General features: G+C 38.6%; 1 protein-coding gene across 3 annotated transcripts in view; it reads right to left on the bottom strand.

Moving 5' to 3' along the window:
* Positions 1 to 12,913, bottom strand: part of TSPAN12 (tetraspanin 12) — a 47,639-nt gene continuing 34,726 nt past the window's right edge. For all 3 annotated transcript variants that reach the window (XM_064446666.1, XM_064446657.1, XM_064446652.1), the window contains 3 exons: positions 10,978 to 11,085; positions 8,018 to 8,161; positions 1 to 1,576 (listed from right to left, as the gene is read on the bottom strand). In XM_064446666.1, coding sequence (XP_064302736.1) covers positions 1,271 to 1,576; positions 8,018 to 8,161; positions 10,978 to 11,085 — 558 coding nt within the window. In that variant the 3' untranslated portion in view covers positions 1 to 1,270. The remainder of the gene's footprint in view (positions 1,577 to 8,017; positions 8,162 to 10,977; positions 11,086 to 12,913) is intronic.

The following is a 12,913-nucleotide window of genomic DNA, read 5'->3' as shown; positions in this document are numbered from 1 at the left end:
TTTAAGAAAAAGTAATTTTATTGTCTACCAAATCACACCTTGCATTTTTTTTTCTTTTAAAAATTCCAAAACAAATGAAAGAATTTTTAAAATGTAATACTATGTAAAAACCCATTTGCCACAAACTACTGTACTCAGTGGAACAAATATATATTTCAGGAGCGTGGCCAACTGTAAAAATAATCCTATGAAATAAACATTGTTCATAAAAATACAGTAAAATGCACTTTCCCCATCTCAATAAATACATTTTAATGCTGTTTCCAGTTGGCATTTTAAGCCACTAGAGAGCTCTTAATGAAGACGCCACCAAAGTCTAATTTCTCCTTGTGTACTTTTACAATTATTGCAATAGCATCCAGAACTGTAAGTGTTTTCCTTGTAGTCTTTTGTTTCTACCTTCAGGGAAATCACAGACAGGAGAAAAGATTTATCTATAAAAATGTGCTACTCCCCATATTGATTCCCATTTTGGAAATAATGTTTAAGGTTTTCTTTCTTTTCTTTCCACTAAGAAACAGTCCATAGAACAAACTGTTTCAAAGAAGAATTCTCCAGAATTACTCAGAATATTAAAATCTATTGTCCAGAGTCATAGTTTTGTTTTTAATCCCTGTTTAATATATTTAAAATTAAAAAATCAACAGTTGTTAGATAAAAATAGAAGTTTTAGAACATCTTCAACAACAGCTAAGATAAAGGTTTTATTAGAAAAAAAGAAAATCTTGCCCTTTTTACAAATCTTGCAAGTTTTTAAATCCAAGCATTGACTTGAATTGTAGTTCTGCTTTCCATGCACACACAAAAACACACATAGATCCCTGATTAAGACATTTTCCAAATGGCTTATTAAAAATGTAGAAGTCAATGTCAGCTCAAGTTACATTTTGTTTGTCCAAAGCACAGTCGTTTCTTCAGAAGATGAGTATTTCTCTTCCTTTCCCATGATGCTTCTTTAGAGGTTCTGTCTGTCTGCCTGTGAATGAATCAGTATTTCACACATCACACAGCTTGTGACAATAAGTTAAGTATTACTGTGAATGAGTGCCTTTTAAAAAAACCAACCAACCAACCAAATCAACAGTTTCACGGCTCTTCCAAGAGGCTGACAGGGTTTATCCTTCTTTCTATGCAGGCCTCCTTCACTCCATTCATTACCTGTTTTCTGAAGCATAGGAAGACTGGTATATTTGGCATACTTGATGGAATAGAATAACAACAACAAAATGCAATTAAAACCCTTTGTGACTTCTCAGATTCGTTGCACCACCTATAGCTCTTCCATTTCAAACTGTGTATTAAAGCTGTTTGCCATGGATGTGTGTTCAAAGATCCTTGTCAAGCTTGGCTTCAGTAGCTCCACGGAATGACATGACAGCTGCTGTGAGGTATCACTCTTCAGGGCCATGATCTGATCCGCCCCGGGATCCCTTCTGTCGTAGTACAGAGCCCACAGCAAAGTAATAGTGAGGATCATAGCCAGGATCTGCGTTACTCCAATAGAGATTCCTAGAAATCTCAGCACTTGCAATTGTTTCGTCCCCCTCAAAAAAGTGTACATTTTTTTACCGCATCCCTGTAAAACAAAAATAGATTAGAAAAATTAGTCAATATTATTTGGCTTGCAGTTCCTAAGGTTTAGCTCATCCTACCTAGTGCTGGCTCTTCCGGCTCTCGAAACTCTCTCTCACCTCTTTCAAACAATACTTTGAAAATTATTTTGCCTACTTTTTAATTGCTTCCATAATGCTACCTTTAAGTTTTCTCATACACTGAGAGTTTACTGCATGTAACAACCTCCAAGAGATCTGTGCTACTCTTCAATTCAGAAATCACTCAAAGTTGATCTGAGTTTCTGTCATCTACCACTGATTTTTAAAGAAACTCAGCTGGTTTTGTGAAGGTTTAAAGGCCATTAAATCCTCTTGTTTCCCTCCTTAAATTGCAGATGTTCAAGCTTGTCCATTATTTTAAACTCTTTCGATTCTTTCTACAAATAATACCACAATCTGAAGTTAAAACAATATTCTAGGAAAGATCTGCAGACCTGCATAACCTCAGTGTTTCTTCCCACCTTTTCTTTTTTAGTGTTTTATCTGGACTCATCATATGCCAGTTTATTAGTTCCGCAGAAAGTCCCTTGGGATCAGAAAAATCATTACCTTCCAGACACTGTCTGAGTAAGGAGCATCATACAGAATAACCTTTACCAGAGGACTTCTGGCAAATTTCCAGAATGCAGTGGGTACAAACAGATTTTACTTAGAAGTAATCATACCACATATACGTGGTGTTACTCTTGCTTTTTGTTCTTGAACTAGAAGCATCTCCTCATTGCGAAAAGCCTATCCATTTATGTTAGTTACACTCTGCCTACATCTCCCTATCTGTAGACTATATTTTTTAATCAACTGGCTTAATTTCTGATCTGAATGTAGAAACTTCTCTGTCAAAAATTATGATGGCATTATACCAAGAACCAGTTTTATCTCCTATCTTGTGCTGGGCTGATGCCACTGGAAGCACAGTAATGCCCCAAAGTCTTTAAAAAGATTGTTGGTTATTTGCTTAAGAAAAAAAAATCATATCAACTCCAAGTCATTGTTACCGGGAGGCAACATCAAAGCCAATATCGTGAAAAATGGCAGGGAAATTGACCAGTTCAAAAATGAACTGGTTTGGCACAGTGGTTTCCACACTTTTTCCCCTCCTGTACAGCACCTCTGGCTGCAGCAGGGGCAACCCCCCGCCACGGCAGGTCCCCAGCCTGACTTGGGTTACCTACAGCTCTGAAGTAATGCAAGTACCAATACATATCCCACGGACTGTTATGTCAACGCAGACTGTGCAAACATTTGAGTTTGAAAGTCACATCACTGTATTACTGCCTTGTTTTGTTTCATTAACCACTGTGAGAGCAACGGTAACAACCCACCTTGCATCAGGGTCTGCACAGACCCTGCTCCGAAGAGCTGACCACCCAACGTACTGGGTGATGGTCACACACACCACATCTACCGTTGAGCAGGTGCAAATCCAAAGCAATGTTATAGAATAATAAGTACTATAATTATAAGTACTATTATTATTTACACAGAAAAAAATCTGATGAACAAAAAGTATGTTAAAACACCACAAGGAATGAAAGTTTAGAAAGAGTAACTGCTCTCTCACTCCTCAGCTCTTTCTAGTCCATCAGCACATGCTCCAGAGTTTGCTCAAATGGACAAGCAATCACTGTACACTGTTTCAGGAAAGTTCTGAAGCCCTCATAAGGCAGCAGTGATACACAGAGACACCAACTCTGGGAACTACTGGACAACAGTGCAAACACAAGCTATGGTGCTTGCTGCTCAGAGGTGGTGATGCCCAGTCTTAGAAAGGATAAGCCTTGGCCATACTTAATCTCTATTTCAAACTTTACAGGGCTTCACAGCACAGAAATCAAAGGAACACAGCCACCAAGGGAAAATTCAGAGTAATAACCTAGATGGGATAACACCACACGTACAAAAAGGCATTGGTCCCAGCAGAAGACATCAGGAACCCATCAAAATGGGCATTGTTTTCAAAATGTCATTGTTGTATTTATATCCTTACTACACATTTCTTATAGTTTTTCCATAAAAAGAAAGCAATTGATCAATGTGACAGCATCCGAAGTCAGGACATGATAAATAAGAGTGTTCAATCACACTAAAATTCTCCAAAGCCAACAATTTCAAATGCTACAATCCTGAAACTGAATCCAAAAACTGAAAATGAAAGGCCTGATTCTTGCCTGCCTCACACAAAATTCACACTGCAGTCAACAGATTCTCATTTAGGATCTAAATAAAATTAATGTACTATATAACAATTGTACAAAGTTAAAAAATCTCCATGCCTGCTCCATTCTTCTTTTTCATGTATCGTTTTTTAAACATTAACACAGTGTAGACAGAACAAGGAGTAAATATGGATTGTTTGAAATCTGGAGGAAAAAAAAACACCACAACAAAAAAAGCCCACACTGTAGCAAAAGCAATGTAATTGAACTTGATGAGGAACAAAAATTGTCTTTTTTTTTCGTTCAACTAGAAGACAGTGTTTTAATTATACTACTTTTCAAATTTGTTTTTAATTACAGAGAAACTGGCTGCACTTTAATACTTTTGATAACTTTAAGGGATGAAGGTACAGGCTGGTCACAATTTAAAAATGCTCAACCACAGCAGTATTCAAATTCAGTTCATTTGTTGCCTAGAGGAAACATCCATTAACAGAGAGCAATAACATTAATGCCTACATCTCCTGCAGTACAGACACATAACTGAGACAAATTATGCCCAATCTAGATAAACTGCCTCCCTCCATTTAATGATGTTCTTACAGTTCTGCTCTAATAGATGTTCAAAATCAGTTTCAAAATTGAGAAATATCCAGGCACCCTGTTATCCTCACATTTATGCATTTTATTTCTGCTTATGCGACACATTCATAGTCGGTAGCCTGCAATTAAAGAGTACATAAATATACTTTCCTTGGCAAAAGTAAAAGTTTGTCACTAAACAGGGACCTCTTGTTGACAACTCAAAAATAGTATAAAACTTTGCAGCGATCATTCAGAAGAATTAGCTTCAACTCCTACAGAGCTACGGATTAAAGGCCTGATTCATATTTATTACAAAGGCCATTTTATATTTTCAGTCTTAAAATGGAAACAAAGCATAGATTTCTGATTTACTGCAACATCACAGAATAAGGACCAGATCTTAAATGAGGCACTTCTCAGAGTAGAGCATATAAACCATCAGCATATTGAACAGATCTATTGTATATTCAAATTTCAAGTATACTCAAAATTATACTAGAAAACAAAAGAAAAAATATTGAATATGCAATTTTGATTTTTCTGAAGATATCAACTCCTACCAATCATTTTGTCTAGGCTACAGCTCCCAACCACAAGGCGGGCAGAGCTCCCCTTGTCCTCAGACCACAACAAACCTCTGAGGTCACATCGCCACCTGACGCACCTCCCTCACAACCACGCTCTTTCTAAGGTGCGTCTGTTCCTCAAACTGCACCAAAGGTGAAGTTTGTCAGAATAAAAGCAGTTCAAGAAGACTAACACATTAGAAAAAAAGCCTTCAAAAATCCAGCAGGGGGAATGTGATTACTGCCAAAAGTACTCTAAAGCAGAACCACAAGTAAGCCCCCTTTCCTTCTACAGAAACTGTACTGTGAAGGATTCCAAGTTAGACTACAGAAAGCTCTGAGATCCCAGCAGAAAATTACAGCACAGCTACAACAAAACAATTTTATCAACCCCAGCCAAACCAAACTTCAATTTTCTGAAGTACTACAAAGAATTTTTCTGAAGTACCAGAATGGACTTGTGAAGCATTTACATAAGCCAATTTTAGGCTAGCGAGGCTAATCTCGTGAGGCTCCCTCTCAAACCACAAGACTATGCAAGTTTGTTTTGTATCGCTTTCTAAAAAAGCTTTTCTCCCCCAATTCTCCAAAGCAGAACTCAGACAGATTAGCCTTGCAAGTGTAAGTTGGTTTTGCATGATACAGATAAATATATTAGCAAGTATACGGTACGAGCCTGTGAGACAACCCAGAGGCAAGCACCATGGAAAAAAACGTTTTGCCAACTAAATGTTGAATGTATCTCAAAAAGCAAAAGAGTATTTTTGTGGCTGGTAAAACAGAAAACAGCCTGTCCCTGTTTGGAACTGATTCTGCATTAGACAACCAAAACCAAATTTTTGCTAAGAGCTGAATCCATCCAAAATGCTCTGGGGTGTGGTAGGGGAAGAACCAGAAATGTGCCCTTCAGGTTTCTTTTAAAAAACAAAAGCCCGGCAGCCTTTCTTTTTATCAGGTGGGTCTCAGGGCCCTTATGTTTTACATCATCATTACTTCTGGCTATTAATTTTCTCTAAGTAGAATCAAAAAACCCTTCATTCGAAGTGCACAGAGAACCACGTTCCAGGAATACGGCTATGTGAATGAAATGCTAGCAGAAGAGATGAGATGAGAAAACCCTGCAGTTTTGACAATACACTCCGGTCACTAGTACTCCTTCTCAGAAATTTTTGAGCCTCCTGAGCAAAAAAATTAGTTTGTTATTGAGTGACACTGCTTACATATGCTTGCTTTTTCACATAAGCAGGATGGATGCTTAAGGCAAATGAACATCCTGCAGCTTCCACAGCCCTCTCCTCGAGGGCTCTTTATAGCAGAGTTGGGCTGTATGGTATCAATACTGGCAACAGTATGACAAAACCCACCCATTATTGCAGAGTGAGCCCCAGTTCATTCTTCTTCAAGAACATGTAAGAGATTGGCAGGCCCCAGAAAAAGCTTGAAACACTTGCCCATTCAGAGACTGACGCTTCTAAAGTGTAACCAGTGCTTCCTGTGTGCAAGCCTTGCCATAAGGCAGGAGAAGCTCTACAAGTAGCTGATGGAAAGAAAACAGCATCTACCACTGTCTTTAACGTTCCCTAGCACAGATTGGCCTTTTGAGGTACCTGCCTTTTGGCAGTCTACCTTCTCTCTTCCTAGCAGAAGCACACGAGGCCTAGGATGGATGTCTGAAAGTCCAGAAGAGCTTACATAATTTCTGCTCATAGAATCAATGCCATACAAATCTAGCAAATCATTCCATGTCAGTGATGCCATTTCCCAAAAACTCGATTGTTTCCTGGCAATAGCTAATATTCATCTTGGCTTGTTTATAAAGTGAATCTCCCCTGCTTCAGAGGTATCTCTCCGTGGCTCCTGAACAAGAGCCACATTAATAGATTCTTGTAAGAAAAAGTATTGAACAGCAGTAAGAGACTGTGACAAGATAAAATGGTTCTTTGGGTGCTCTTCCATAATGCAGAGTTGCACTGTCCACTAGAGAAATGTTCATACTGCAGCATCTGAAAGCATGTTTCTCAGGCCCATCCTCCTTCCTATGCCCTCTATATTACTCTTAAAGCAAATAAATGAAGAATGCACCTCTTCTCAGATCCTCATAACTAACTGAGACATGCTTTTTGTCACTACTGGACTACCTGGACTGTGTCATTCTGATATTACTGAATGCACAACTAAAGGTCTTCAGAGGACTGCTAGCATTAAAAAAAGGTAGATAGCAAAGCAGTCTCCAGACAAAGGCAACTTTTTACAGCATTTTTGTGAGAACAGCTAAGAGTTTTAATACAGAATCATAGAATCATTAAGGTTGGAAAAGACCCTTAAGATCATCAAGCCCAACTGCTAAACTATCACAAACATGTTTACTTGTTTTTATGATTTTCACCCTAAGAACAGCAATGACTTGCTACCATGATCTCCTCCCTTACCCACTCTGAGTTCAAACAGGTCCTCTCCTGGTTTTAAGGCTTTTTAAAATTCTTTTAAAATAATAATCATTCTGTAATGTAACAGAGTTAGACAGGAAGAGCATCTTCACACACAGTATCTATGCATGCTCACAGCACAGCAACTGAATTACCTGCCTCCTTGCATGAGCCCTGTTAACAGGAGAGCTCCCATCTTCCAAAGGACTTCTCAAAAGCATCCTTCACTGTCCATACCACTAGAGTCCTCACTACTCCACAGTATGCAGAATTTCTTAGTTTGGCAAGCTGGAGACTGGACATTGCACCAGAACTATTATTTTTTTTTTTGATTGGAGCAAATTTCAACTCCAGCCTAACCAATATAAAACAACTACCTCAATGTTTAGGCATATCTCAGATATTAACTGCATTGCTACTAACTTATCTCAGGTCCAGGTAAGAGTGGGTCGGTGGGCTCTTTCCTTCTTTCTTTCCTTCTGTCTGCCTGCCTTCCTTTCTTCCCCCTCTTCAGCATTAACAAAACATAAACAAACACAATAAACATGTTCCATAAACACAATCACTCTACAAACCTTTCTGCTGCACTGTAAGTGATGAGAATTTGGAAAACTACTTGATCAGGGAGAATGTACAAAGCCTTCTGAAATATCCACATTTTTTCTTCTTACCTCCTGATAAAGGTCACTGAGATCCTCATGATGTGCCTGCTTAGAGCATCCAGGGAACTCTCTGACACAACAGGAGTCGGGCGGCCAGTCCATCTCTGTCATTTCCAGCCAGTCTGTGAAGTACACCACCCCACAACATTTAAACTGCAAAGGAAGGATTAGCAAAGATCAGCAATAATGGTGCTACTTCTTCATATGTAGGTCATCAAAATAGCTAAATAAATTCCTATTAATAACTTTCAAAATATTTACGTAGGACTAAACACACCTGCAAGAGCTTCCATGTATCTTCTTTTGCTGTACTTTGACATAAATGCAATGTGAAAAATGTAATGTGGTGACCAATGAACACCTCAGAAACAGCCAATGATGCTGCTCTGTCCTTTAAATCCCAACTGCTACCTCACAGAAATTGTCCTACCCTGTAATTCTGCTATCCCTACTACAAGGAACTAACACATGATAATCTCATGTCAGAAGGGAAGTAGTAGGAAAAGATGATTAAGGTCTTACTAGTGAGGACTCTTCCTGCAAGGCTACAACTATGGACACATCTGTTGAAAATCAGATGAGAAAAAGCACAGATTTATCTGAACACAGAAAAAAGAAAAAAAAAGATTTTAAAAGTGAGCAAAAAGGTATAGAAATCACAAATGCTGAAAGGAAAAAGGAAAAAAATGGAAGGAAGCAGTACCACACCAAAATAAACACTGCAACAGAATCAACCATAAAAGTAGGAAGTCTGGCTGCAAAGCAGATGAACCATAATCGGCTATAAAAGACACCAGGACTAACAACCTGTCGTCTCCTCTGCAAAGCACCCAGAGAGATTTAGAGCCGAACAACCAGCCTACCACATTCCTAGCTGCTTTCACATAAAAAACGGCTGAAGCAGCTACATTAGATTTTCTTCAGCATCAGATGGAGACTTGACATGAGCAAAAAAAAAAAAGCCTCGCTGCAGGAACAAGATGGCACTTTTTTCTATCTGGATGTTCTCCAGTACCTGCCTGAGTGTAATTCATCACCTGGTTCCTCTGACCCGTGGGCCTGGGAACATTTGTCCCCCTTACTTGCTCCAGAGCCAGAGTCCTCTGTATACCACGCCACTCCTCGGTCACAATCAAGCAGATCAGTGCCCAGACACCATGTTGGTACACACTGTGCCTTGACTTCACCAGTCCTCTTACAAATCTCACTTCTCCCTTTTTCACCACAGCTTTAATGTCTCTGTTTTTATCAATTCATTAGTCAGTCAAAATCCTCCCAGTACGGGACTCTCTAAGGAAAGCTCAAGCTTCAGCTCCTCATTGTAACTGCAAAGACATCCTCATTAAACATCCTTTTCTTACTCTCAAATCTTTTCTTCCCCTGCCAGTTCTTCCTTCCTGACTTCAACTGACCCTTCCCATCTTCCTTAGCACAGTCACAACTCTGATATTAGACCAGCAAGGGGGCTAGTGGGAAAATACATTTCCCATCTCCCAGATGTTAAAAGATACAGAAGAAAGAGCACAAACCTGATCAGGGATGAATCTTTGGGAATAAAATTGTAATTACAAATTTAGGAAAAAAATTGTAATGCTGCCTGAAGAAGGGCCCCAGGCATAGTGCTCATTCAGGCGTAAAGCACATACCAGGCTCACACACCCACCATCTGACTTATGAGTAGACAGAATAAAAAGGAGAGCCCATCAGTTAACTAGGAGCTCTGAAAGAGCCTTCTCAGTTCTCTTCAAACATTCCCCAAATCATTCCTCTGGTCAGAGATGGAATATAGGAAACCTAACTTCTAAAAGAACTTTTTATCCCCTGGAAGAGTTAAGGCACACTTGAAGTTTTATTACTAATATTCATTTTAAAACCAGCCATTATGACACTACAACAACGAGGAGTGTAGAAGGCAGCTTTTAATTTACTGAACTTACACATTTAAACCAAGATACAGTATCAGCTCCATTCAAGGAAATCAAGACCATTGGTTATGTTATTTCAGGTACAGAACAGACACAAACACTCTACCTGCGTATGAAGGATTACTCTGTTTCACAGAGCACTTGCATAGCCAGAGCAGGGGACTGGGGAGGGTGGGGGGTGTTTAACCTCATGTAGTCCCACTCTTTCTTTCGTGTTTTAGTATAAATACAGACTAACCAAGTGCTGCCAGGAAATGTTTAAATAAACAGGAAATCTGTGCAACAATGATAGATTTCAACATTTCAACAAGAGCGGCACAATGACAGGCATTTAAAGAGCTCTCTTCCTGCACGTGAGTTATATTTGGAGTTAATGGGTTTTACCTTGGGCAATTTCATGTTTTTGTAACATAATACTTCATTCTTTGAAACAGTTCTGAATTTTAGTAGACTAGAGGGCAAAGCTGTGAATACACAAGGAAGCTTTTTGGTTTGTTTCCTGCCTGCCCAGTCAAAGGAAATAAAAACTCTGATCACTTTCTCTAACCTCAGCCAAAGAGACACCACTGGCATCTATTTGGAAACTTCCTTTCCTACTCATTTCCAGCTAAACACATATCTTAACTATGACAGCTCAGTGAAAGGAAACAACACAGCCTACAGGAAGGGGAGCCCAGTTTAATATTAAAACAGCATATAGAAATGTCCATTTTACTTTACCAGCAGAATTTTGATTTTATATACATCATATTTTTAAATGTTATAATAATATTAAAAGGTGTTGGCGTCCTAACCTTACTGACAAAGATGAAGACAGTTATTAGCAATTTAACTGACTTTAGTAACATTGGGGTTTTTTTGTGTTTTAGCGTCATTAGGGCCTACAAAAGCTCAAGAGTTGGATATCAAATGATGTTAAAAGACATCATCATTATGCAGGGTTTCACTTTACCTATTCACTTAAAATCAAACCTTTTTCTTCAGCAGATAAATAACATTTACTCAGCATGTATTAGTTCAGCTCATGATTAACTGTCACCTTACCTCTCTCTGGAAGAAATTCCATGCATGGGTCAGCCACTGGTACCTAGGTAGGCCATAATTGGTCATCCTGGCTTTCAGCGTGATCATATCAGACCACTGCACTGGAACCTGGTGCAAGGAAAGAAAAGTGATTCATACAAGAGATCAGTTGGCTTATGGCTCCAAACCCCCAGCTTCCATCTATTCTGAGATCTTTCCATTGTGATGACCAAATAAACTCCGTATTTAAAGAAAAGAGAAAAATAAGTGCTTCAACTTTTACAATATTGAAACTTTGAGTCTTTATTAAAATATCAGGAAAAAGTTATTTCTATCCTTTGCTTACAAATTAATGTACACTGGAAAAGGAGATGCATTTTGAAGAGATTCAGAGATAGTTGGGTACAATTTGATTATATCATTACCATATTTTTTTATCTGGCATAAAACTTCAACCGAGTCCCTTCCAAGTCATCAAGGATGGCATTTGTCCGCCCCAATTTAGGTATCTCCCTGGTGGTTTCTTAGTCAATAGAAAGAAACAGGCAGTCATATGGGGCAATTCATCTCAAGATAAATATTTTAAACAAAGCAGATGAATCGTTCCCTTGAAGTCTCAAACCCACTTAACTAAGGTGATAAACTTAGATATAAACATCTAACTTCTTAAATATATAAAATTAACTGAGATGAATTCTACCCTGAGAGCCTTTTCATTAGCTTTCTGGCTTTGCCTGGAGCCCCGCTTGCAGGTATCCTGAATGCACTCCATTTCAGTATCTTGCTCAAGAACAGTAACAAAGAAGTGTAGGCAATGAGGCCCTGTGAACGTTTTCTTCATACACACGACCTTGTAAATTTTTTCTTCTGAAAGAAGGATTCTCAAAGAATTTTTCTTTCAAATTTGACTCTTCAGAAGTGAGGAGCTGGTGTTCTCCATTGTTAGACTACAACCCTCAGTTAGTAATTTGTTAGAAACAATAGAAGCAAGTGCTATGGCACCTGGTCTACAACGCAGTTAAGAGTCAACATATTAACCTCCACCCAGCAGCACAAATTTCAGTGTGCCAAACTAAAACAAGGAGCTGAAGACTTTGCAAGTTGCCCTTCTAGGCACACATACCATTCATGCTGAATTATGCCTTGTTCCCATTAGCCCTAATAGTCATGGGGAAAGAAATCACAATTGTAGTATCAGCTTTCGTTTGGAGGGCAGGGGAGCCCTGCTCCTCTAGCGGCTGTGACTTAGCTATCCCATTCATTTGAAGCAAACAGTAAGGGCATTCTGCAAATAGCCCTAACCTAAATTTGAAAAGATAAAAATATCACAATACTTCCCAAAGGAGCCTGGTCTTTGTCGTGCTAGATGCTCTACAAAAAGATAGGAACAATCACTGCCTGCCTGACCCCGTAAGCCAGATAAGACCATTTGATAATATTTCATTACCGCTTCTAAGTTATACTACATTTTTGATGCCCTGGCAAAGCTTCATGTATCATGAATATGAACATAATAATAATATCACCAAAACGTAACACACCTTTCACTTAGCCAATTTTATTTCTTAAGCTATAAGGCATTGAACTCACAATTGTCCATGTGAAAAACGTTAGCAGTAGAGTACTAAAAACACTTAATATCAGAGAATATTTCTACCACAAACATTTACACTGGTCACTATAATAATTTAGTTTTGCAGTCAAGGCACTTCTCTTTTCATTGCATTGGAAGTTAGTACCGTTTTCTTTGGATAATACCTGCTATCACTGCAATTAAGCTCATATTTACTAGACGATTTCTTTATTTTTTTATTATTATCTTATTTGAGTTGAATACAGTCCAAGATTATGCACGTAATACAAGGCATCCAACTTCTTTATGAAAACAATGGAAAGCAAGAAAAAAAAATCAAGGAGCGAGAGAAGGAAATTAAAAGCAAGTCAAAACAAACTACAC

The sequence above is a fragment of the Phalacrocorax carbo genome, chromosome 1 (assembly GCF_963921805.1).
Source record: "Phalacrocorax carbo chromosome 1, bPhaCar2.1, whole genome shotgun sequence".
Classification (NCBI taxonomy): Eukaryota; Metazoa; Chordata; class Aves; order Suliformes; family Phalacrocoracidae; genus Phalacrocorax; species Phalacrocorax carbo.
Note: the sequence above shows the minus strand (reverse complement) of the source record. Positions and strands in the feature narration are given on the sequence as shown.